The following is a 25375-nucleotide window of genomic DNA, read 5'->3' as shown; positions in this document are numbered from 1 at the left end:
CTAAATTGTTCTTATATGCTTACCATACCTTTTTCAAAGCATTACTCAGACCCAGACTTATTGCTCATTTTCCTTCCCGAAAACTTTAGCTGAACAACTATGGCGGACAAATGACGTCGTCGAGGGCGGAAATATGACGTTACCTAACAATAGCGCAACATATGACGCTCTATTGTGCGGAACCCATTCCTGTTTCAATTTGTCGATTTAATCGGCGGATAACAACCGATGGGTTACGGTCAAAACGGAATTCTTGCTACTAGAGTAATACATATTCAATTATCACAGTGAGATACATTTTACAGGACTTTGTATTGCATGGTCTGAGAATTAGCTGTATCATTATTGTAAGATTCACTGTATTCATGAAACCATTCTCATGCTCAAGCATGGAGTCTGTGCTCAAACCAACTTTTTTGCAACTCGCCTAAAACATGTCAAAGATCAAAAAGTAAAATGTAAGCATTGAAAACCGTATTCGACACTTACAGGCTCTTCAAAATATATCCAAATCCTAGACAAAATAAGATTTGTTTATCTATTTATATCTGGAACAAGAACTTGAGCTTGAGCACAAAATCTATGCTTGAGCATGAAAACGGTTTCATGAATACGTGCCCATGGTATATGTAATATGTGGTATGTAATAAATTGCTTACAAATACTACTAGTTAGTGTGCAGTACGAAACGTTACCTGACGTAAGTGACGTTATTTTAATGACGTCAGCGTAGTATAGTGTTTTTTGTGTGTGTACAGACCTGAATGACAAATAATTACGAAAACAATGTCGACACTACTACACGGAATGGTTTCTACTCATGTTCAAATAATAGAGTGTTTGTTTTAATACGGCTATGCTGCCTTTTTCCTGAACTCTCTGATTTGGTGTGTCCTCCGGTAATTATGTACAAGGTAATTTCTTCCTGTCTTTACTGATTCATAAAACTTGACTGGCGCCTTTTTTTCGTCCGAAAAAAACACGGAACGTAATGATTTGTGCAAGTGTTGAGACATTAATCTACCCAGTTAAGGCTTGCGATGCAAAATTGGCTGTTACATTTTACAACTTCATGGCACATTGGAAAGTTCGAACAAATTGCTCATCGGGATTGCACGTAACACCAAACAGGAAAACCTGCTAATACTAGCATTTTTTTTGTTTGTTATGGAATTTATAGAGACAGAAACCAGACTTGTTTATTGAGTAGCAACAAAAACGGCACGTCAGATGAATTCCAGCGACCTAATCTAGCTGTGGATAGCATTTTAAAGAGAATATAAAATTAGATTGTTTGTGCCTTTGCGAACTGGGTGTTCCTTGCGGGCGAGGTCATGTCCGTATACTTAGGTACACTTGTTCCACATATCTGTAGATTAGCGTTAAACATCGTAAGCACTTATCGTGATGAATTTTACTTGTGGTAGTGAGCACTGGCAAAATAGTTTGTCGGATAGTTAGACAAAGAATACATAAACATTGTACATGGAAACCATTCTATCACACTCGATCCCGTCTTGGTGCAGTTTTCCAATTCCAACACTTCTCCATCCAGATTAAATTTCACGAATTCAGCAATACTTTAATCGACAGTTTTACGTCTACACGTGTGTTCATGTCCTCCTGTTCAATCCCTCCTTAATCTCCCGTGTCAGTCTTAACAACAGCAACTTTTCACAATCGTGATATATATTTCATTTTTCTTGCTAAAAATACTCTTCACATCTCTTGGGTTTAGCCGATTACCATTGGGTATAGATCAGTAGTGACACCGTGTGTTCTATCTAGCGATCAGGCCTCTCATCTCGGATCGTAACGACATCAAATAATATCGTTCGCACTATAGTCAGACAAAGGTAGGATGGCTACAATTAAATCCATGTAGACAGACTCATATATAAAATGTTTGTATGCCTACTGGTGACTGAAGCTCGAGGAATCCTGCAACAGATACAGTGGGTACTACAAGGGGAAGCCATGGCCTTATTGATCGGGCGCACTTGGCTAGCGGTGTGCTGAGTGAGGCAGCAAGGCAGCCATTCCAGTAATGGCGATAAGCTGCAACACAACGAAAACGAAAATTTGCTTTCGATATTGGAAATATTTATTGTGCCTTTGATGCTCTGTGGATGTGAACAAAAAGCAGTCTGCCTTACTGTCATTGCCATTTCGCGTTTCTATGGTGACCATTCACGGGGTCATGTGGAAGGGTGTTGTCTGCACGGTGCTTGTATTGTGCCTTGAGTGTGCTTTTTGTGGGGACAAAATATGTTTGAGAACCTAGACACATGAACCGTGGCAATCATGGCTGTTACCTCTATAGATCTGCATCTCGAAGGGGACAACCAGGTATATATCTCCGGCCAGAGGGTCAAGGGGTCACTGGTCCTACACATCGGTTTGCCCGTCATTATAGCAGGTAAGCAATATAAGGGGGTATCAGCTCATAGAGCCGTGTGGCTAGTGTATTCAATACAGACATGTTAATATACTCATTTAAGATGCAGTGTATCGTGAAAGAACCTTAAAATGTTTAATTGATACAAGTTGTATACATTTAGTGTTCCTCCAATCAATACTTTAAATGACCCCAACTATCAATGGGCCGTCAAACAAAACAATTCAATCAATACAGTACAATTCATTCTATACAATGTATACGCTGAAACTTTTGTACTAAATACGATGTTAAATTATTGTTTAACAAGTAAATGCGGTATAGCATAATCAGCGTGTATGGCAACTGTTTAACATGCTGGTATCGGAAAGACCGGTACCGTTGCCCGAAGGCTGTGTAAGAGGTGACACGTGCACGTGGGTTGTATGTGGTACAGGTGAATGCGGTAGGGTGTAATATGGGCTACATGTATGATAACACGGTTTCATCACACGCGTGTGGAGTAGAATGTGGCACGAGGTTCGGATTGATAACACGTGGTCCATAGGATACAAACGTGGGGTAGGGCGTGACTCGGGACTTGTGTATGGTAACACGTGAGCTGTATGATGTAAGTGTGGGATCGAGTGTAGCTTGGGACTTGTGTGTAATAATACGTAGTCAATACATTTGCGATGACAGCGTCTGGTGCTCATGTATGGTAAAACATGTCAATATTACAATGTAATACATGCGTGTGGAGAGGGTACGTGAGGAGGGGCTTGTGTATGATACATTTAACATATGAGCTTTATTGCATACAAATTCAAGTGTGGGTAAAAGGTGGATATGTGCTTGTGTATGGTAACACATGAGGTGTATTATATAAGTGTTGGGTAGACTCTGGACTTGTGTATGGTAACACGTGAGCTGTATTATATATATAAGAGTGGGGTAGACTGTGTCTCTGTGCTTATGTATGGTAACACGTGAGCTGTATTATATATATAAGTGTGGGGTAGACTGTGACTCTGTGCTTGTGTTTGATAACACGTGAGCTGTATTATATAAGTGTGGGACAGACTGTGGCTCTGGACTTGTGTATGGTAACACGTGAGCTGTATTATATATATAAGTGTGGGGTAGACTGTGACTCTGTGCTTGTGTTTGATAACACGTGAGCTGTATTATATAAGTGTGGGACAGACTGTGGCTATGGGCTTGTGTATGGTAACACGTGAGCTGTATTATATATATAAGTGTGGGGTATACTGTGACTCTGTGCTTGTGTATGGTAACACGTGAGCTGTATTATATATATAAGTGTGGGGTAGACTCTGACTCAGGACTTGTGTATGGTAACACATGAGCTGTATTATATATATGAGTGTGGGGCAGATTGTGGCTCTGTGCTTGTGTATGGTTACGTGTGGGGTAGACTCTGACTCTGGACTTGTGTATGGTAACACATGAGCTGTGTTATATATATATGAGTGTGGGGCAGACTGTGGCTCTGTGCTTGTGTATGGTAACACATGAGCTGTGTTATATATATGAGTGTGGGGCAGACTGTGGCTCTGTGCTTGTGTATGATAACACATGAGCTGTATTATATATATAAGTGTGGGGCAGTCTGTGGCTCTGTGCTTGTGTATGGTAACACATGAGCTGTATTATATATATATATAAGTGTGGGACAGACTGTGTCTCTGCTTGTGTATGGTAACACATGAGCTGTATTATATATATAAGTGTGGGGTAGACTGTGTCTTTGAACTTTTGTATGATAACACGTGAGCTGTATTATATATATAAGTGTGGGGTAGATTGTGTAACTGGACTTGCGTATTTTAACACATGAGCTGTATTATATAAGTGTGGGGTAGACTGTGTCTCTGGACCTTTGTATGATAACACGTGAGCTGTATTATATGATTGTGGGGTAGACTGTGACTCTTGATTTGTGTATGATAACACATGAGCTATTAGCTCTGGTCTTGTGTATGGAAACACGTTAGCTGTATTATATAAGTGTGGGATTGACTGAAGTTCGTGTCAGGTTGCATGCGGGCTTAAGGATATGAATGTGTTGCAAAACATGAACAAAGATTCGTGTCGGATCACTTGCGGGCTTTTTGATGTGAACGTCTTGTAAGGCATGAATAAAGATTATTTTAAGGTCACACATGATCTTTATCATACAGGTGTGTGGCAAGGTGAGATCCAAGGGTTGTGTAAGGTCACATATGGGCTGGATGATACAGTTGGGAGACAATATTTGTGACCTAAGGCCTGTGTAAGGTCAAATATGGACTGTATGATACAGTTGTGTTGCAGGGTTTGAACCGAGGCTCCTGTAAGGTCATATATTGGCTATATGGTAAACTGGTGTGTTGTAGGATGTGACCGACGGCTCGTGTAGGATCACACATACATTGGTTGCATGATACATGCGTTTGACAAAGCAGCATGCAAGGCTAGTGTTAGATCAGGCACATGTGGTGTAAGACGTGACCCAAAGTTCACAATGGTCTGCACGACACTGGTGTGGTGCTTGTACGGTACATTTGGTCAGTATAATACAGATGTGAGATAAAAACCTAAGACATGGTACACATGCGTTGCCGGAATGATACAGGTGTGGTATATTACGTTGTCTGTGACTCTTGTACGGCAACACAGGGCCAATATATGAACGAAGTGTCAAATAAGACTAAGAACAGTGCACGAGCAAGTGCTCTGTTTAATACAGGTGTGGTACAAGATGTGACCCGGGGCTCTGCACCGTACACACGGGTTGTGCACATCACATGTGCTTCCCGTCAGATCAGGATGTATGGCGTGTATTACCATCTCACACTCGGGTCTTGTTTATCACTCAGCGTCTGTGATTACGCGGAAGAGATTGTGTTTTCTCTCATTGATTGTAAACGAGGATAATTAATATTACACAGGCAGCCGTGTAAAAGCGGAAGTAGTGATGAAAAAAATACACCACGTGATATGAGCTGATATATCTATAAATAATTCGTTGTGGTGACACGCTGTGGTCAGTTTCGCACCTCCGTAAAGCGCAATGGATGAAGGTAGCGACAAGCGTGTCAATATATTAAGCCGAACTGGTCAATAACGAGACCGGTAAAGCCTAGATGCTCGTGACTGTCATTCATCACTGAAAGAGGAAATCTGTCAGTTGTCCTAGTGTTACAGACAGACCATCGACACAAATACATCCGTTTGATCAGTACAAAAATAAACAGCCATGTAGCAAAACTAATACTCCTATCTTGATAATTCAGTCAGCATTGGTGAATGTAAATTATTTATATTCTTGATATTCATACGAGAAGAAGACCGGAAGTGAAAATGTCATGTGAAATGTCAGCGGTGAAAGATAATTTGGTCCAGCTTTACTATGTCTTTTGAAGACAATATGTCATGTGATTATACGAAGACTTTATTGAAAGTCGGTCGATCGCCGTGACGGACATACACAGTAACCTTGGTGATTTAGACACTTTATCCGCATATATAATACGACCTTATATGGAAGAATAACGTTTTCTGATAAGCAACTACATGTACAGAAGCCAAAACACCTGAATTTTCATCACAAATTTGCAACAAACTGTCGGGAATGATCAAGCAAATGTTTTGCATTATTGAAGAGTTAACATATGATATTAGAAATGTCATTTTCAGTCATTTATTATAAATATAGTTTCTGTATTGGAAGTATTAATAATTCCATGCAAGTCATTTGTTGAACAAGTTGACGTTTTCCTGATCTCTACAGTTTATTCACTTTATATGGCAGATTTACTGAATGGGTCACCGACTTGTTATTAATCAAGTCAACTATGGATTTTTTAACGTTTATCTTCCTCGCATCACCTATGATGAGCGTGAACACCGCGAGATGATATAGAAGTATGCCACCACAGACGGAGCAGAACCCACCAATCAGTGTCCTCGATACATAACCACGGCGATATCATTAGAAGAAGCTAGAAGATCAGTGATGATCTAAGGTCGTGATAAGGACTATCAAGCAGGTTGTGTTGTCGACAATGGGCTTCTCAATGACCAAATGCAGGATGTTCTCGGATTGTGGTAGGCTCTTCAGTTCAGATAAATATCATACATGGTTGTGTTAAATGTCACGATATCTTCACTGTTTGTGAGTGTCCAGTGTTCTTCGTTCTCAAGCAAGATGCAGTTGGGTGTTGTCCCTCGATCGTCACCGAGTCAAATACCGTATTCTTGTCAACAAGTCTGAAAGAGTCGAGTGTCGTATTTTTGACAACAAGTCTGGGAAAGTCGGATGTCAACCTTGTCACGGACCCATTGTCTGTGAGAGTCCTTTCTCGAAATCCCTGGGTTACGCTCTTGATACACGTATCCAGGTTTGTGAGAGTCAAGTCTACTTCGTCACCTTGTCCTAACCGACCCAGTGCCCTCACAACCTAGTCTTAAACAGTCAAACAAGTCGGAGACAGCTCATTGTCCTCTGATATTTAGTCTGACGTTGTAGAATGCCTTTCACGAAATTGTCTGTAAAATTTCATTTTCCCTCAGAACCTATTCTAAGACAGCCGACTGTCGGTTGTCTTGCAATATGACACAACACATTGTTCCTCATCTCTTTGTGTCCGAGACAGTCGATTCCAATGTGCTGGCATCAACTCATCTATGAAAGTGCAAAGCCCCCATCATCTAGACCAAGGCAGCCCTACATGTTATTGGTCGCTTAGGGGAACTAATTAAGTAGTCCTCGTCGCTTAGTCTGAAGCCGCCCATTCCGGTGTCGTTTGTCCATCGTCACACAGTTTGAAAAGAGTGTCCCTCACATAATCTAGTCTAAATAAGTCCAGTGTCACTGTTATTTACTCCGAGACAGTCCAGTGTCACTTATTACTTACTCCGAGACAGTCCGGTGTCCCCTGTTTCTTATTCCAAGACAGTCCAGTGTCCGGTTTTATTTATTCCGAGACAGTCCAGTGTCCGGTTTTACTTATTCCGAGACAGTCCAGTGTCCGGTTTTACTTATTCTAAGACAGTCTAGTGTCACTTAAGCTTGTCACTTACTCCGAGACAGTGTCACTTGTCACTTATTCCGAGACTGTGTCACTTGTCACTTATTCCGAGACAGTCCGGTGTCCCTTGTTACTTACTCCAAGACAGTCCGGTGTCACTTGTTACTTACTCCGAGACAGTCCGATGTCACCTGTTACTTACTCCGAGACAGTCCAGTGTCACTTGTTACTTTTTCCAAGACAGTCCAGTGTCACTTGTTACTTACTCCGAGACAGTCCGGTGTCACCTGTTACTTACTCCGAGACAGTCCGGTGTCCCTTGTTACTTACTCCGATACAGTCCAGTGTCACCTGTTACTTACTCCGAGACAGTCCAGTGTCACTTGTTACTTTTTCCAAGACAGTCCAGTGTCTCTTGGTATTTACTCCGAGACAGTTCGGTAACACTTACTATATGAATGCTAATTAAATGTCCCTGACACCTTGGTCGTCGTCACCTGAGAAAGTCGAATGTCTGTCGTTATTTAGTCAGACATTACCCATTGTTCCTCCAAACTTTTTCTGAGACGTCCCTAGTAATCTTTTCTGTGACAGTACAGTGCCCCCATCAACTACTCTGGGGCAGTGCAGTGACCTTCACCCTGGGCCAGACACAGTTAACCAATAAACATAACGTGAGTGTCCTGGTCGATCACGAGGTGACAATAAGCACTAAGAAATATGTCGGAGATTGGAAGGATCACTAAGTATGTTGTCCAGAAAAATAGCGTACGGTAATGAGCCTAAGAATCAATAATCTTTTCGAGAGATACACAAGTGACGTCATTTTGATCCGCACCACAGCTGCTACTGTGATTTGTCACACGGCTTCACATAACCATTAATTACATTATACTAAACAATTCACAGAGGGCTAATCAACGCAATGGAAACTGCGTAAATTAGAAAGATGACACGAATTTTACACAGATCACTAGTAACATCGTCACATATTTAGGAAATAACACAGATAAGGTATTTTTTGTGCATATATTTAAGAAAATACTGATGTATCCGGCAGTACTAGCACAGCTGAGCTTTTGCCTTAGATTTTCAAAATGGCCGAGGTATCATCCTAGATTTGCTACATGTTTTATAACATGACCAAGATATGCCTGATTAATCATATCAGGTGTGTTAACATGGCTGGCTTATAAACACATATGCGTTAACATTACCGAGGTTTGATCTTGTAATGGTCAAAGTACAGCCCTCGTGTACTAACACGACCGAGGTTTAACCCCGACGTATTAACATGACTGACATATGACCCATATATGCTAACGTGAGCGAGGTACGATCCGGAGGTGCTAAAATGGCCGCCGTATAACCCGGAAGTACTAACATGACTTATTTGTTACCCCGGATGTGAAAATATGACTAAGGTATGACCCTTGATGCACTTACATGGCTGATATATATCCACGACCGATGTTAAACACAGGAATGGTCTACATGCTTTAGTTAATACCCTGGATGTGTTAAATGATTGAGTTAAGCCACATAGGTGCTACATTGTATCACGGCTGTGATAGGCTATCATCAATACGAATGTACGATTTGCAATCGTGACCTACGCTTCATTGCAGAGGCGTCTACTTTAGCAATGTTTTAGTACAGAAACTCTTACAATGACCAAAGGTATGCTTACATGATAATGGGGATGCTGCACTGATTTACCTGTGATGGGCGATCAACGCGCCATGTGAGGTTTGCTCCAGGGTAGCCTATAACCACCTGAGTCGCGTGCGTTTTCCCGTGATAATATCGTGTAGTTCTGAAAGAGTATACATTAAACATGAATCTAAATATATGTACCAATATAACAAGCAGGTGGAACTGGGACAGAGAAGTTTCAATTACCAAGTACAAACATTGGTTTAGCACAACTTTCAAGCATATTTTGATTCATTTGTATAGCTTATCATTGAGCTATATGCTCTATTTTGAGTTTTATCATGATTAGCGTCTCATTAACACCTGAGGTCATTTACGTGCGTCCCTCCGTGTGTGTAATGTATGCGTGTGTACTGGAGATGATATATTGATGTCTTTGCAGGGGGTTCCCACATTATATGTAGTTACCTTTTATAGCTTGCTGTGAGTAACAGTAGGTACAAGGTTTCCTCAATCCCCACCTGTATTGTTGTCATTGAGTTTTAAATGATTGTTCTTTCAGAGGAAGTTCAATAGCATTGTTTCGACCAAGTAACAGTTACAGGCAAAATAATGTTTTGCGTTTGAATGTTTGAATTGTTCTGTTGTTAGGTGTGGAGGTCCGTTTCCGTGGAGCAGCGCGTGCGAAGTGGAGCGAGACGGTCCAGAGCGGTACTCATCGGACAGACATTGAGCACGAGAAGGAAGAAATCTACTTCGACGATAGGTTTTGTCTGTGGGGAAAAGGTAATTCACAAATTCGATTCTGGCCAAAATAAAACTTTCGACTTCTATTAAGATGTTTGTCCATAAGGAAAATTCCGCGCGTTTTACCTCTAAATATGAAAAAGAAATGATATTTACTGCGTAATTTTTCTTCAACGTTCGATGAATCGCATGGCGATTATAACGAGTCAACTTTAAAATCACACGTTTCTTTATGAAACATCGATATGCCGTGGGAACCAAACGGTAGCGTAACACAATGAACTTCTAGGCCAGCTATTTGTTATTGGCAGGTCCAGCATCTGAATATGGCAACTAATGTATATTTGAACAACAGTAAATTGGTAGATGTGAGTCTAGGGCCTTTGTGCGGCAGACGTCAGCTGCAGCTCGATGATCAAATAAAACAATTATAGGTGCTGGCTACGTCTAACTGGGGGTTGAACGCTGTTGCACTTGTCTGACCCGTCTAACCTTGTGTCTGTGAATGGTACAGATTATTCCAATACAATGATCAAGATCGAATTTAGATTTTTATCGTTGTTGTTAACGATTTTTATCCTCCCATGTATACACATCTGACAGCTCCCGTTTAAACTATTCCGATTCACCGCTTAGACAAGCTAAACTATCGTAATCAGAATGCAGTGATATTCTTTGAACCTGCTTAGAATACCGGTGGTCATATTTTATCATTCCCAAGTTGTCGATATAGAAAACTATACAGAACAGCATTGTGATTACTTTTTCTTTAGGTTATTTATGCATATACTCTGGTTTCCACCTGCCTGGTTATTGACTTTTGTGAAAAACTAAAATTATCCAGCTAAGCGACTCATTTGAATACTAATATGAAAAGCTAAGAGAGCGACCTTGCTTTCCTTAAAGACTGTTTATATTTTTTATTTTTCTGTGATAATTTTTACTGCTTTTTATTAATTTATGTGATTATCTCTCGACGTTAAATAAAGTTTCTTGTATCTTGAGCGACCTTGCTACCTTCATTGACTGTTGTTAATGTTAAAACCCTAACGACAACGTTAAAAGCAAAGTCTGTTCTTGAAAACCTAAGCGACCCCGCAAACATGAATGATAGTTTTTGCTCATGGATTGAAGGAACGTGACTGCATCCTCAGCATCGAGTGTCAAGCATTGTTCCAGACCAAATTTAGTCAAAATTAATAAAAGCGAACTAGTAGAGTTTTAATGGAAACAAAGTTGAAGTAGTAACGACGGACGCCGCGCCACCGCATAGGCGCAAACCTTAGGACAGATGAGAAGGCTAAGTAGCAGCTATAGGTGTAAATCATCAAAATGCTTCTCCTTCTGTACGAACGAAAGGGATATTACCGAATCATGGCAAAGATCACTGCACAATCTCGAGACAGAGAGGTTGGGCTAAATAAGAAAAATATTGCTAAATCTTTAGGATTCATCTTAATTCATACAGACCAAGGAAGGGATTAAAACCAGATCCAATCCGGAACGTCCTTGAACCAATTGGAACGGTTTTTTGGCCATGTTTCTCATCTTTGTATAAATGAAGGGTTGTAGCATTCTTTAAAATAGAGGCGCGAGACAAAATAGGAGAAATGGATTTGAATCTCTAAAATCCTTATTCTTCCGCACGAGTGAAAGGTATTTAACTTAATTTGACATGGAATATGTGTGCGGCCTCTTGGGGGCATATGGACGGAGTTCGGCATATGAAATAGAGGTAAATCATTAAAACACTTTGTGCAAGGTGTTCTCCCGGCCCCTAGGGAAGAATTGCTTAGGTCTAACCTGACAATAGTTGAGGTCTTCTACCTATGACCAAAAAATTATTTCTAGATATGAAAAGACAAATTAACTCATGCTAAAATGATTTAACCTCACCCCTAACTCATTGACGTGATTTCATTGGTCAATCTTTGATTTATGACGGCATGAAACACTGCTTTTCAATGTCATTTTCCATTATGATGCATGCTCCGTGGCAATAGTTTTCCCCGTCGGAAACATACATGATGTATTTTCCAAGGGAAACATGTGGGTTCTTTTGAGAACAAATACGAACGCTATGGGAGAAACAGGTCCCAAAACTCGTGATGATTAGTTATCACGTTTATCTAACGCTCGTTAGTTAATTTTCAAATTGTGAAAGACACTCGGTAAACCTCATGTCTTTATACAATTTAAAGATTAACTAACTCGAGCTAGATAAACATGACAACCAACCATCACTCGTTTGGGAACCTCTATATACCATTGGTGGGCCTAAAGAGATAGCTTAGCCATGCTACAAGTATTTGCTCTGAGGGCCTGGCCCTGTCATTTGTGACTTAGTCCCAAGACAATAACATGGAAATAACATGGAAACGGATGATACCCCACCATGTACAAAATAACCAAATGTGTGCTTGATGAGCATGTAGAGACAACTCAATCACGCTATCAGGATTAGCTCAGGGGTATGGACTCGCCCTGGAGAATAAGTCCATGAATCATAACATGGAAACAGTTGAAATCCCCTCTTAAACCATATACACATATATAAAGATCTAATCCATATTTCAAACGAAAGAACATTGGTCCCTTTGAGCCGGGAATAAATACTTGTGTACAGAAATAGGAAGCTCCCCTGGATGCTGGACCCGAAGCGGGGTGTCTATGTATTTCTAAGCCAGCTCCTCCAGAACAGTTGATCAAATTCCAACAAAATTAACTCTAACGCACATTTAGACCAAGGAAACAAATGTTATACAAAGGAAGTGTTGGTGAAAGGCGGAGCCAAACTTGGGAAATATAGGCTTTTTTCGTGATTACAAAAATATCCAGGTAGGCGATATAGGTCTGTTTCCTACATTGTTAATATGAGCCTCCAAGCCACCTTCAATTGCTGTTTGGAATGTTAATATGAACGACCAAACTATCTTCAATTACATAATATTGGATGCCAGTTTTATCTTGAAAATATTGTTTTCTGATGGGATAGTATACGATATTTGTGGTGTTTCATTGCATAATCCACATAGTTCACTGTTTAACCATGTAACTAGGAAATCAGGTTTTGTTTCTGTTATCTAGCATGTCACATGGCCTTGTTTTCAACTAGAGGGAGATCGATACCTAGTCGTATCCGATTTTATTTTAGTAATATTAGTATAACACCTTATCCTAAGCGTTTGAACATTCACGCTTTTTTCGGTCTAACCCTACACGATTTGTTCTTGTAGTGTTTTAATTTTCAGATAACGAGTATTTCTTTACACAAAGTCTAGCCTGTGTCCACGTGTGACGTATTACATGTAAACAAAAAATCACCAGAAATGTGTTACGTGCATGTATATTGAATTAATAATTCACACTGAACAGTAAATTGATATTTGGTTTATAACTGACTGTCAGTACAAACTGAAAAAAGAAACATCTATTACCCTGGAGAAACGCTCCTGTTTGACGTTTCAATTACTGCATGATAGTGGGGGGAAAAGCCATCGATATTCACGGCTATTCGTAAACCATGTACGTCCTTTGTTATATCACGCGGCGTCCGTCCACTTAGTCAATTAATCCGTGACGTATACTGTATCAACCGCAAATAATGATCGCTCCACAGAACAGGAAGTGTATCATACTGGAAAACGAGGGTTGCGTTCGATTCAAAGTGACGGTAGCGATATCAGCAGTATGCAGATCATTATATGTGTGTTTTGTATTACCGTTAAGGGTCGCTCTCAAACACAAATGTCCTTTATTGTGGCAATACATACACTGTACATCATATCCGTATCCGTCCTACACCACATCACGCACAAATGTCACAAACTTCCTTGCAAAATAGAATCTCTTACATTTATTTTCTTATATACAACGTCACTTCTGGGTTCAGCTGGTTCCTCATAATTTCTATTATATGCTTCATATACGTTTATATATATATATATATGTATGTCAACGTTGTTCAGTACACTAGAGTACGTATACTGCTCGCTCTATTTTTCGATAGCTATGCCATGAACATTTTGTTTGAATTGTTCAGCGTTTTGAAGCCTACATAGCGTATTTGGAAACATAGAATATTGACGTGGTTTGTATACAACACTCTTTGGATTGATAGTGGCATACAAATAAAACAATATTGGAAGAGATGTGAGAACTTAAATCTAGATTTCAATCAGGCAGGTTTATAAAGCGAACAGATTGTGAATAACATTACACACAATTGTAAAGAATAGCATCAAGGTGCAACACGTACATTGCTATCATCACAAATGTAAGAACAGAATAGAAGAAAACATTTGATACTTTAGTTGATAATGGATGTACTACGAGATGACAAACGTTGAGGAAATGTTTGTGTATGTACATCAACACAAGAAACAATTTATGTTTAATTGTGGTGTGTTTCAGTTAACGCTCAAAGTCGATGGGAAGGCAGAGAAGTGCTACAGAGAGGGCGCCATATGTTTCCGTTCCAGTATAAGGTACCAGAGGGCGTACCATGTTCCTTCGAAGGCCCTGATGCTCACGTGCGTTACAATGTCCAAGGAATCATCATCCGATACAATGGAGAATGTATATCAACGCAGCGCATCATTAACGTGCTGCGAGACTACGATCCGAAAAAGGAACCATGTGACTTGTCGTCTGCTAATTCGGTAGGCTTTCAGCCATATTCCACTACACAATTTAACATTTTTAGGCTAAGCTGTTTCTCTTAAATGAATCAATTCAAAGAAAAAGCCGAATGGTGGAATATGTAATTGAATTATGATCGAAACTGGAACTCACATCTGCATGGAGTATATTTAGGTATAATTATGTAATCCTTTCGCTATATTACCAGTGTGCTTGTCCATTGCTGTCGGTTTGTACATTTATACATATAGATCCCTATTTGTAGTTTATATAGGCATTAATGATGCCACGTGGGTGGGTTCTAAATGTCTGAACGTGTATTATCGGAAACCAGTGGGGATATAACCTGGTGTTCAGACGATTGTATCATGGTACCAGGATCTCGACTCCACACGGTTTGGTGTGACATTTTGTAGTAACACAAGTTAATGGACTTTTTCACCAAGCCAGGACAAATTAAAATTTTTCTGTAGATCTGAAAACCAACCTTCATGTGATCGTCTTTTACATTTACCAATGTTCCGTTTCTACACAGAAGTAAGCTTTATTGCTACATATCGAACTTTTTTCTTGCAGAATCACTCTAATTAAATATTGTATGCAAGTGACATGGGTTGAATGTGCTTGATTCTTGCTCTCGTCTCGTGGACAATGAGGATACAAACAGCTATCTACTTTATTCTTTTGTCCTGTATTACCTGTGGACACTATGTAACTATTTATCTACTGGACTCAACACTACGGACCTTATATGCACTTTATCCTATACAGTTGTGTTAAATAGGAATATCTGGTCAACCCGTTTTCAGAATAATGTACCAAGCCTGGGTTCATGCTACCAAGTTTTGTTTGCGATATTTCTGTGAAATGGTATATTCGAATGACCCAATAATATGTGAATACCGTCTGAGGATCTTAGCTGTTGTAAAGAATATAAAAACCTAAAATTAAATCAAGCCTTTCATTCTTGACCAGCGACTGCACAGGGGTCGAGAAGATCCGGGTTTTTCATCCGTGATCTGATTTCCCGCTAACCTTGGTGTAGTGTCCAACTCTTGTAGGAAGTGATATGATGCTGCTATGTGATGAATTATAATTGTGTCTTGTTGTGAGTGACATGTCATGAGCGGGGATATGGAGGGGATAGCCTCCTTGATTTTTAAATAGTAATAGACTTTGGAGTCAATAATAGATTTTATAGATTTGGCAGAAAAAAATGGTTTTAGTTTCGGGGATTTTTTTTTATTTTTTTTTTAGCGATTTTTGTTTATTTGTGATAATGCTGTTTATGATTTTAGCATGCCTAATGTCAAATGCCTCCCCCTCCCTAATTGTGTCCAGGGATGCCGAATACGTCGCATATTTTTTTTGCAAGAGGAATCCTTCAGACATTCCCTAACTTTTCTTATAAGGGGAAGCTTACATACCAAAACAATCTTGAAAGTATATTTAACAATTCCACGTAGGCAAAAACAAAATAATTTTGTTTCCGAGCAAGCATTCGAGTTATTGTCCTTTATTTTATTTTTTTCTTTGTTTCTGATCAATTGTTATACTTGTCTTTGGCCTTTGTTCTACTTTAGTGTCATTGAAATCATTTTTCTTGTTCTTCTATCGTAGTTTTTGTCGTTTTTGAATTAAGAGAAGGTATAGCTGAAAGATAGTGTACTTATATCCTTCGCGTAGGTACATCGCGCCGTTAGAGTTGCGACCTTTTGACCGGATAGCTTATCTCTTTGGTGTTTCATTCAATAAGTAAGCTACCGTACGAGACAGAGGTGTCTATACTGCGCGACTAGATGATTTTGGGGACGCCGTTTGTTGTCAAGCACCTATTGCTTCTGCAGGAAACAATGAATTTAATTTATATTGTTTAGCTGTGTTATTTAATATCCTCTTTATGAAGCCGTTTATGGCGCCATTGAGCGTGTCACTCCTGTCTCCTATGTACTTACACCACATGGTCTATAACTGGGCAACGTATCCTCATAAGTCCGTTGTATTCCGATTCAGCCGCCAACATATATAAATTTTATATAACAAAATATCACATTTTAGGATAACGTATGATATTAAGTGTTCGCGTGATTTATAAATCATGTTTTGGGTTCCGGAGCAGGAGGCGATGTCAAATCAGGGTTACTTTCTTGGTTCTGTTCTAAATGACCTTTATTGTTTTTGTTTGCATTTGTTGATACCTCCTCCCTGATGTCCACAGTTCATCAATTCATATTTTACCATTTAAACCTGTAATTTTACCATTGATCTTCTCGGTATTTGTCCATAAACTGACCTTGTCTGTGTTTCACCTTTCGTCCACAGACACAGCATCCATTAGAGGACCACTCGGAGCGGTCAGTCCACACGTTCTGTTGCCGACCCGGACGAGTGTCCTGCTCCATCTCGCTACCTAAACGTGCCTACGTGCCCGGAGAGATACTCAGGGCAGCAATCACTGTACACAATCTGTCCATCCGCAAGTCGGGCGCAGTAAGCCTCCAACTTAAACAAGTGAGTATCTAGTAACATTGTCACATCATTGTCTAACTGAAACAGGTGAGCATCTAGTAAAATTGAGACATCATTGTCCTACTGAAACAAGTGAGTATCTCGTAAAAATGTCACATCATTGTCTAACTGAAACAAGTGAGAATCTAGAAAAATTGTCACATCATTGTCGAACTGAAACAGGCGCGTATCAACTAAAATTGTCACATCATTGTCTTACTGAAACAGGTGAGCATCTAGTGAAATTGAGACATCATTGTCCTACTGAAACAAGTGAGTATCTCGTAAAAATGTCACATCATTTTCTAACTGAAACAAGTGAGTATCTCGTAAAAATGTCACATCATTGTCTAACTGAAACAAGTGAGAATCTAGAAAAATTGTCACAGCATTGTCGAACTGAAGCAGGCGCGTATCTACAAAAATTGTCACATCATTTTCTTACTGAAACAGGTGAGCATCTAGTAAAATTGTCACATCATTGTCTAACTAAAACAGATGAGTATATCTAGTAAATTTGTCACATCATTGGCTAACTGAAACAAGTGAGTATATCTAGTAAAATTGTCACATCATTGTCCAAATGAAACAAGTGAGTATATCTAGTAAAATTGTCACATCATTGTCCAACTGAAACAAATGAGTATCTACTAAAATTGTCACATCATTGTCCAAATGAAACAAGTGAGTATCTACTAAAATTGTCACATCATTGTCCAACTTAAACAGGCGCGTATCTACTAAAATTGTCACAACATTGTCCTACTGAAACAGGTGAGTATCTCGTAAAAATGTCACATCATTGTCTTACTGAAACAAGTGAGTATATCGTAAAATTGTCACATCGCTGTCAAACTGAAACAAGTGAGTATCTCGTAAAAATGTCCCATCATTGTCAAACTGAAACAAGTGAGTATCTAGTAAAATTGTCACATTATTGTCCAACTGCAACAAGTGAGTATCTAGTAAAAATGTCCCATCATTGTCAAACTGAAACACGTGAGTATCTCGTAAAAATGTCACATCATTGTCTTACTGAAACAAGTGAGTATATCGTAAAATTGTCACATCGCTGTCAAACTGAAACAAGTGAGTATCTCTTAAAAATGTCACATCATTGTCAAAGTGAAACAAGTGAGCATCTCGTAAAAATGTCACATCATTGTCTAACTAAAACAAGTGAGTATATCTAGTAAATTTCTCACATCATTGTCAAACTGAAACAAGTGAGTATCTCGTAAAAATGTCCAATCATTGTCAAACTGAAACAAGTGAGTATCTCGTAAAAATGTCCCATCATTGTCAAACTGAAACAAGTGAGTATCTCGTAAAAATGTCCCATCATTGTCAAACTGAAACACGTGAGTATCTCGTAAAAATGTCACATCATTGTCAAAGTGAAACAAGTGAGTATCTCGTAAAAATGTCCCATCATTGTCAAACTGAAACACGTGAGTATCTCGTAAAAATGTCACATCATTGTCTAACTAAAACAAGAGGGTATATCTAGTAAATTTGTCACATCATTGTCAAACTGAAACAAGTGAGTATCTCGTAGAAATGTCACATCATTGTCCAACAGAAACAAGTGAGTATCTAGAAAAATTGTCACATCATTGTCTTACTGAAACAGGTGAGCATCTAGTAAAATTGAGACATCATTGTCCTACTGAAACAAGTGAGTATCTCGTAAAAATGTCACATCATTGTCAAAGTGAAACAAGTGAGTATCTCGTAAAAATGTCCCATCATTGTCAAACTGAAACACGTGAGTATCTCGTAAAAATGTCACATCATTGTCAAAGTGAAACAAGTGAGTATCTCGTAAAAATGTCCCATCATTGTCAAAGTGAAACAAGTGAGTATCTCGTAAAAATGTCCCATCATTGTCAAAGTGAAACAAGTGAGTATCTCGTAAAAATGTCCCATCATTGTCAAAGTGAAACAAGTGAGTATCTCGTAAAAATGTCCCATCATTGTCAAACTGAAACACGTGAGTATCTCGTAAAAATGTCACATCATTGTCTTACTGAAACAAGTGAGTGTATCGTAAAATTGTCACATCGCTGTCAAACTGAAACAAGTGAGTATCTCGTAAAAATGTCACATCATTGTCTTACTGAAACAAGTGAGTATATCGTAAAATTGTCACATCGCTGTCAAACTGAAACAAGTGAGTATCTCGTAAAAATGTCCCATCATTGTCAAACTGAAACACGTGAGTATCTCGTAAAAATGTCACATCATTGTCCAAATGAAACAAGTGAGTATCTAGAAAAATTGTCACATCATTGTCCAACTGAAACAAGTGAGTATCTACTAAAATTGTCACATCATTTTCAAACTGAAACAGGCGCGTATCTACTAAAATTGTCACATCATTGTCTAACTGAAACAAGTGAGTATATCTAGTAAAATTGTCACATCATTGTCTAACTGAAACAAGTGAGTATATCTAGTAAAATTATCACATCATTGTCCAACTGAAACAAGTGAGTATATCTAGTAAAATTGTCACATCATTGGCCTACTGAAACAAGTGAGTATATCTTGTAAAATTGTCACATCATTGTCTAACTGAAACAAGNAACTGAAACAAGTGAGAATCTAGTAAAATTGTCACATCATTGTCTAACTGAAACAAGTGAGTATATCTAGTAAAATTGTCACATCATTGTCCTACTGAAACAAGTAAGTATATCTAGTAAAATGATCACGTCATTGGCCAACTGAAACAAGTGAGTATCTCGTAAAAATGTCACATCATTGTCCAACAGAAACAAGTGAGTATCTCGAAAAAATGTCACATCATTGTCCAACTGAAACAAGTGAGAATCTAGTAAAATTGTCACATCATTGTCTAACTAAAACAAGTGAGTATATCTAGTAAAATTGTCACATCATTTTCTAACTGCAACAAGTGAGTATCTAGTAAAATCGTCACATCATTGTCTAACTGAAACAAGTGAGTATATCTAGTAAAATTGTCACATCATTGTCCAACTGAAACAAGTGAGAATCTAGTAAAATTGTCACATCATTTTCTAACTGCAACAAGTGAGTATCTAGTAAAATTGTCACATCATTGTCCAAATGAAACAAGTGAGTATATCTAGTAAAATTGTCACATCATTTTCAAACTGAAACAAGTGAATATCTAGTAAAATTGTCACATCATTGTCTAACTGAAACAAGTGAGTATATCTAGTAAAATTGTCCCATCATTGGCTAACTGAAACAAGTGAGTATATCTAGTAAAATTGTCACATCATTGTCCAAATGAAACAAGTGAGTATATCTAGTAAAATGATCACGTCATTGTCCTACTGAAACAAGTGAGTATCTAGTAAAATTGTCACATTATTGTCCAACTGCAACAAGTGAGTATCTAGTAAAATTGTCACATCATTTTCTAACTGAAACAGGTGAGTATATCTAGTAAAATTGTCACATCATTGTCTAACTGAAACAGGTGAGTATCTAGTAAAATCGTCACATCATTGTCTAACTGAAACAAGTGAGTACATCTAGTAAAATTGTCCCATCATTGGCTAACTGAAACAAGGGAGTATATCTAGTAAAATTGTCACATCATTGTCCAAATGAAACAAGTGAGTATATCTAGTAAAATGATCACGTCATTGTCCTACTGAAACAAGTGAGTATCTAGTAAAATTGTCACATCATTTTCTAACTGAAACAGGTGAGTATTCTCCTTTTGTTACATCTAGTTGTTTGATACTAACTTGGCTTTAGGGATTTCTCCTGATTATTTCCAAAACGTGACCAATACTTGTTACATGGAGCAATATTGGTAAGATATAATAAAAAAAATGCAGAGTTACATGTGCTTACTTCCTTCGAGAACTTATTGGGGATTTTTTGCAGTTGAACATGACCAATATTTATCTTGACATACTGTTATATATTCCTTCTCTGTCCCTTGCTCTCATCCCCCTTGCTTATTCCCTGACCCTTTTCTTTCCATAATTGTAATCTCTTCACCGCGACCCTCTTCCAGTCTTTCCCAACCTTTTCCACTCTGACTTCATCCCGCCCTCGTTCCCTTATTTATTTCACACCCTATAGCCCATTACAATTTCACTCTCGTTACATCTCTGCCTTTTTTCTACTCTCTTCACTCTACCTCCTTTTTCGCCTCGTTCTATTTCTAACTCTTCCTCGTCCACTTAGATATCCTCCACGTTCCGTCTCTTTCTGATGTCTTCTCTTCATCTCAACTCGCGTATTATCTCTATCCCTCCCAAATATATCCTTTCTTATTCCTTACCCGACCACTGTCGTCTCTGTTCCTCCCCGACCAATGCCCTCTCTGTTCCTCCCCGACCACTGTCCTCCCTGTTCCTCCCCGACCACTGCCCTCTCTGTTCCTCCCCGACCACTGTCCTCCCTGTTCCTCCCCGACCAATGCCCTCTCTGTTCCTCCCCGACCACTGTCCTCCCTGTTCCTCCCCGACCACTGCCCTCTCTGTTCCTACCCGACCACTGCCCTCTCTGTTCCTCCCCGACCACTGCCCTCTCTGTTCCTCCCCGACCACTGCCCTCTCTGTTCCTCCCCGACCACTGCCCTCTCTGTTCCTCCCCGACCACTGCCCTCTCTGTTCCTCCCCGACCACTGCCCTCTCTGTTCCTCCCCGACCACTGCCCTCTCTGTTCCTCCCCGACCACTGCCCTCTCTGTTCCTCCCCGACCACTGCCCTCTCTGTTCCTCCCCGACCACTGCCCTCTCTGTTCCTCCCCGACCACTGCCCTCTCTGTTCCTCCCCGACCACTGCCCTCTCTGTTCCTCCCCGACCACTGCCCTCTCTGTTCCTCCCCGACCACTGCCCTCTCTGTTCCTCCCCGACCACTGCCCTCTCTGTTCCTCCCCGACCACTGCCCTCTCTGTTCCTCCCCGACCACTGCCCTCTCTGTTCCTCCCCGACCACTGCCCTCTCTGTTCCTCCCCGACCACTGCCCTCTCTGTTCCTCCCCGACCACTGCCCTCTCTGTTCCTCCCCGACCACTGCCCTCTCTGTTCCTCCCCGACCACTGCCCTCTCTGTTCCTCCCCGACCACTGCCCTCTCTGTTCCTCCCCGACCACTGCCCTCTCTGTTCCTCCCCGACCACTGCCCTCTCTGTTCCTCCCCGACCACTGCCCTCTCTGTTCCTCCCCGACCACTGCCCTCTCTGTTCCTCCCCGACCACTGCCCTCTCTGTTCCTCCCCGACCACTGCCCTCTCTGTTCCTCCCCGACCACTGCCCTCTCTGTTCCTCCCCGACCACTGCCCTCTCTGTTCCTCCCCGACCACTGCCCTCTCTGTTCCTCCCCGACCACTGCCCTCTCTGTTCCTCCCCGACCACTGCCCTCTCTGTTCCTCCCCGACCACTGCCCTCTCTGTTCCTCCCCGACCACTGCCCTCTCTGTTCCTCCCCGACCACTGCCCTCTCTGTTCCTCCCCGACCACTGCCCTCTCTGTTCCTCCCCGACCACTGCCCTCTCTGTTCCTCCCCGACCACTGCCCTCTCTGTTCCTCCCCGACCACTGCCCTCTCTGTTCCTCCCCGACCACTGCCCTCTCTGTTCCTCCCCGACCACTGCCCTCTCTGTTCCTCCCCGACCACTGCCCTCTCTGTTCCTCCCCGACCACTGCCCTCTCTGTTCCTCCCCGACCACTGCCCTCTCTGTTCCTCCCCGACCACTGCCCTCTCTGTTCCTCCCCGACCACTGCCCTCTCTGTTCCTCCCCGACCACTGCCCTCTCTGTTCCTCCCCGACCACTGCCCTCTCTGTTCCTCCCCGACCACTGCCCTCTCTGTTCCTCCCCGACCACTGCCCTCTCTGTTCCTCCCCGACCACTGCCCTCTCTGTTCCTCCCCGACCCCTGTCCTCCCTGTTCCTCCCCGCCCACGCCGTCCCTCTCCCCGATATAGACGGTCGTTGGAAGCGAGCACATGCTATAGGGTTATATTCAGTGGGAGCAAAATCGATACTGTGCCATCTACTCCCGACTGTTCAATGGTCGAATTGTGTGGAGTCATATCCTCACATGTGATCGCTAAACACTGTCATACGTAGTCTGACATATTATGTATACACAGGTATTCGCAGGAAACACCGCGATCTTTTATCATAATGATTTATCCAGCATGATAATCATGCAAGTCTCCTCCAAAAATTGCTATTTCGCACGCTTTGTGCATATTTAGTCTTATGGGTTAACCATTGTGTCTTGTGAAATTTTAGTTATTTTATTCCCCAATTCTGTATAATATTTGTTTATGTTTTTATCATTTCGTTTTTGGTCGCTTTTTGCAAACGACTTTCACAAATGTAGTCGGGAAACCATTCCGCGTTTGTGAGGCCAATCCGTTTAGCAAAATCGAAAGTCTTAAGCTTGCATGCAGAGAGAACGAACGTTCAACTCTGATTTTATTTCTCTGAATCATCTAATTGCAAAGGCTTGTGTAGTAATACTAACTGTATGAATTTGCATTACAGATAATATCCTACGGAGGGGTACACACGCGAACCATGCTTCTAAAGGATTTAAAAGTGTGTGACAGCTTAAGGCCGGGGCAGCATCGTCACTGGCGAGAGTACCCGCTACGCGTGCCCTCGCTCTGCCCTTCGCGACTACACATGTGCAAGGTGCTTGACCTGCGGTACTGCGTGGCGGTAAGTCCGGCCGAGGTAGTAACACTTTTATTGATATTCAATATAGTGTTTAAATAACAACTGTACGGGGTTTTCCTTTTTTTAGAGTTTCCTGCATGCTAACATACGCTGCTTAAGGATTTTTTGTTTGTTTCTGGTATCTTTTCGCCCATTTCGCCCTTGAACGAGAGGATAAATTCAACAATGGACGGACAACTTTACAAGTCTCTGTATGTAGTTTACCCTTCCTGAACACCTGGTCTTATTCAAGGCCTCCATATACATTCTTTTGCTGTGTTCATATTATGTTTGTTTTTGTTGACACTCCAGTGTTCTCTTGTTTTTAGTGACGTTAAAATCAACAGAAGGGCTGAGTCAACACTGGCGCAGAAGTTTCTGAAAGAACGAGATTTAGGGGAGGAGGATGGGGGGTCAGAACTAGGCTAATTAATTTAACTGAATTTGATGTTTTCACGTAGTTTGAAAACGTTAATCACACAAACAAGTCCTAATTGGATTTCACAGTTTCAGATTTAGTGTTCAACAACATAGTTTGCACCTAAGCAGCAATTCATTGTCAAGGTTGGAGTGTGTGTGTTATTCCATTTCGCCACATTAACTTCCAGCTCGGGCATGTTTTCGTGATTGTCAGTGTGCTGTTTTTAATATTCGTCACAAAGCAGGAAATTACGATGCTAACAGCCACATTCTAACACTACACAGTAAATTGCAGGATATTTATGGTACTAAATACAGTAAACGTTTTTTTTTTTGCACTTGTGAATATAACGAGCCGCTATATTTGAAAGAGTTCGCAGCAGTGACGCAAGTAAGAAGGAAATGTCGGTTGACATTTTTTTCCCTCTCATCATCAACTAATTATCATCCAACAAGGCTCAGTACGGCGAGAAAATTGATGCTCTGAAGTTCTCGATTCCTTGTATTTCGCTCAAGGCACACAGTTAATGTTAAGAGTGGCTACATTGATTTTCTTTCCATGACATTTGCGTCTGTCTTGGAGATTTTTCAGTTTTATGATGCACCGTTAGACCTGTTTTTGTAATATTATTGAATTGCATATTATCCTATCTCGCTTTTCTAATCAGTATAATATGTAGTTCTCTTCTTCCCGGAGCCAAACCTATGCTAATTAGGAAATCCAAGACTGACGTATACTTTAGATGTTTTTTAATCTTCGTATCGGTTTCTTCTGATACCGTAGTTGTGTATTGCTGCCGGTGTCCCCAACCAGTCAAGCTCATTACTGATAATGAGAAAAACATATATTCTTTCAGTGTAGTTATTCAAAAATTATCTAATTTTTGTTGTGAAATGAACATCATTGACCCCGTATGTCATAAGGCGATAACAATTTTGCTATCATATCAGTTCAATTAATGCAATTAGATGTCCGTGTAATTTTGATTACGGGACTATAAACAAAAAACAGTATACTCAACCGCTGGTTTCTCTCTATTGGGTTTTGTGAGTATTTCGGAAACATTGACTACCATTAAAATTCGTAATGCGCATGCTCGAACTAATCACTTAGATCCGGTCCGGTTTGATATACACGCAATAAACATGTCATTAGTTTCCCGACCGCCTCCAGGGTATCTAGTCGTGTTAGTCAAACTCTTCAAGAAAATGCCCAAACATCAAACTAATTGCAACAGAATATTGTTTTTGTCTTTTATTACCACGATGGCAATTTGTAGTAAGAGTTTGTTAAGAGTAAACAAAATCTGCCAAC

At 40.5% G+C, this 25375-nt stretch overlaps 1 protein-coding gene across 2 annotated transcripts in view; it reads left to right on the top strand.

Moving 5' to 3' along the window:
- The first annotated feature begins 1902 nt into the window (after positions 1–1902).
- The window catches only part of LOC110443161 (arrestin domain-containing protein 17-like), a 28232-nt gene continuing 4759 nt past the window's right edge, over positions 1903–25375 (top strand). The window contains exons 1-5 of one of the 2 annotated variants that reach the window (XM_021487201.1): positions 1903–2419; positions 9721–9855; positions 14230–14477; positions 16780–16968; positions 23467–23643. In XM_021487201.1, coding sequence (XP_021342876.1) covers positions 2305–2419; positions 9721–9855; positions 14230–14477; positions 16780–16968; positions 23467–23643 — 864 coding nt within the window. In that variant the 5' untranslated portion in view covers positions 1903–2304. Of the gene's footprint in view, positions 2420–9720; positions 9856–14229; positions 14478–16779; positions 16969–23466; positions 23659–25375 lie in introns of both variants that reach the window. The other variant, XM_021487200.1, reaches the window with a different exon arrangement.

This window comes from Mizuhopecten yessoensis, unplaced genomic scaffold (assembly GCF_002113885.1).
Source record: "Mizuhopecten yessoensis strain PY_sf001 unplaced genomic scaffold, ASM211388v2 scaffold716329, whole genome shotgun sequence".
Taxonomy (NCBI): Eukaryota; Metazoa; Mollusca; class Bivalvia; order Pectinida; family Pectinidae; genus Mizuhopecten; species Mizuhopecten yessoensis.
This window is presented reverse-complemented; position numbering and strand designations above follow the sequence as displayed.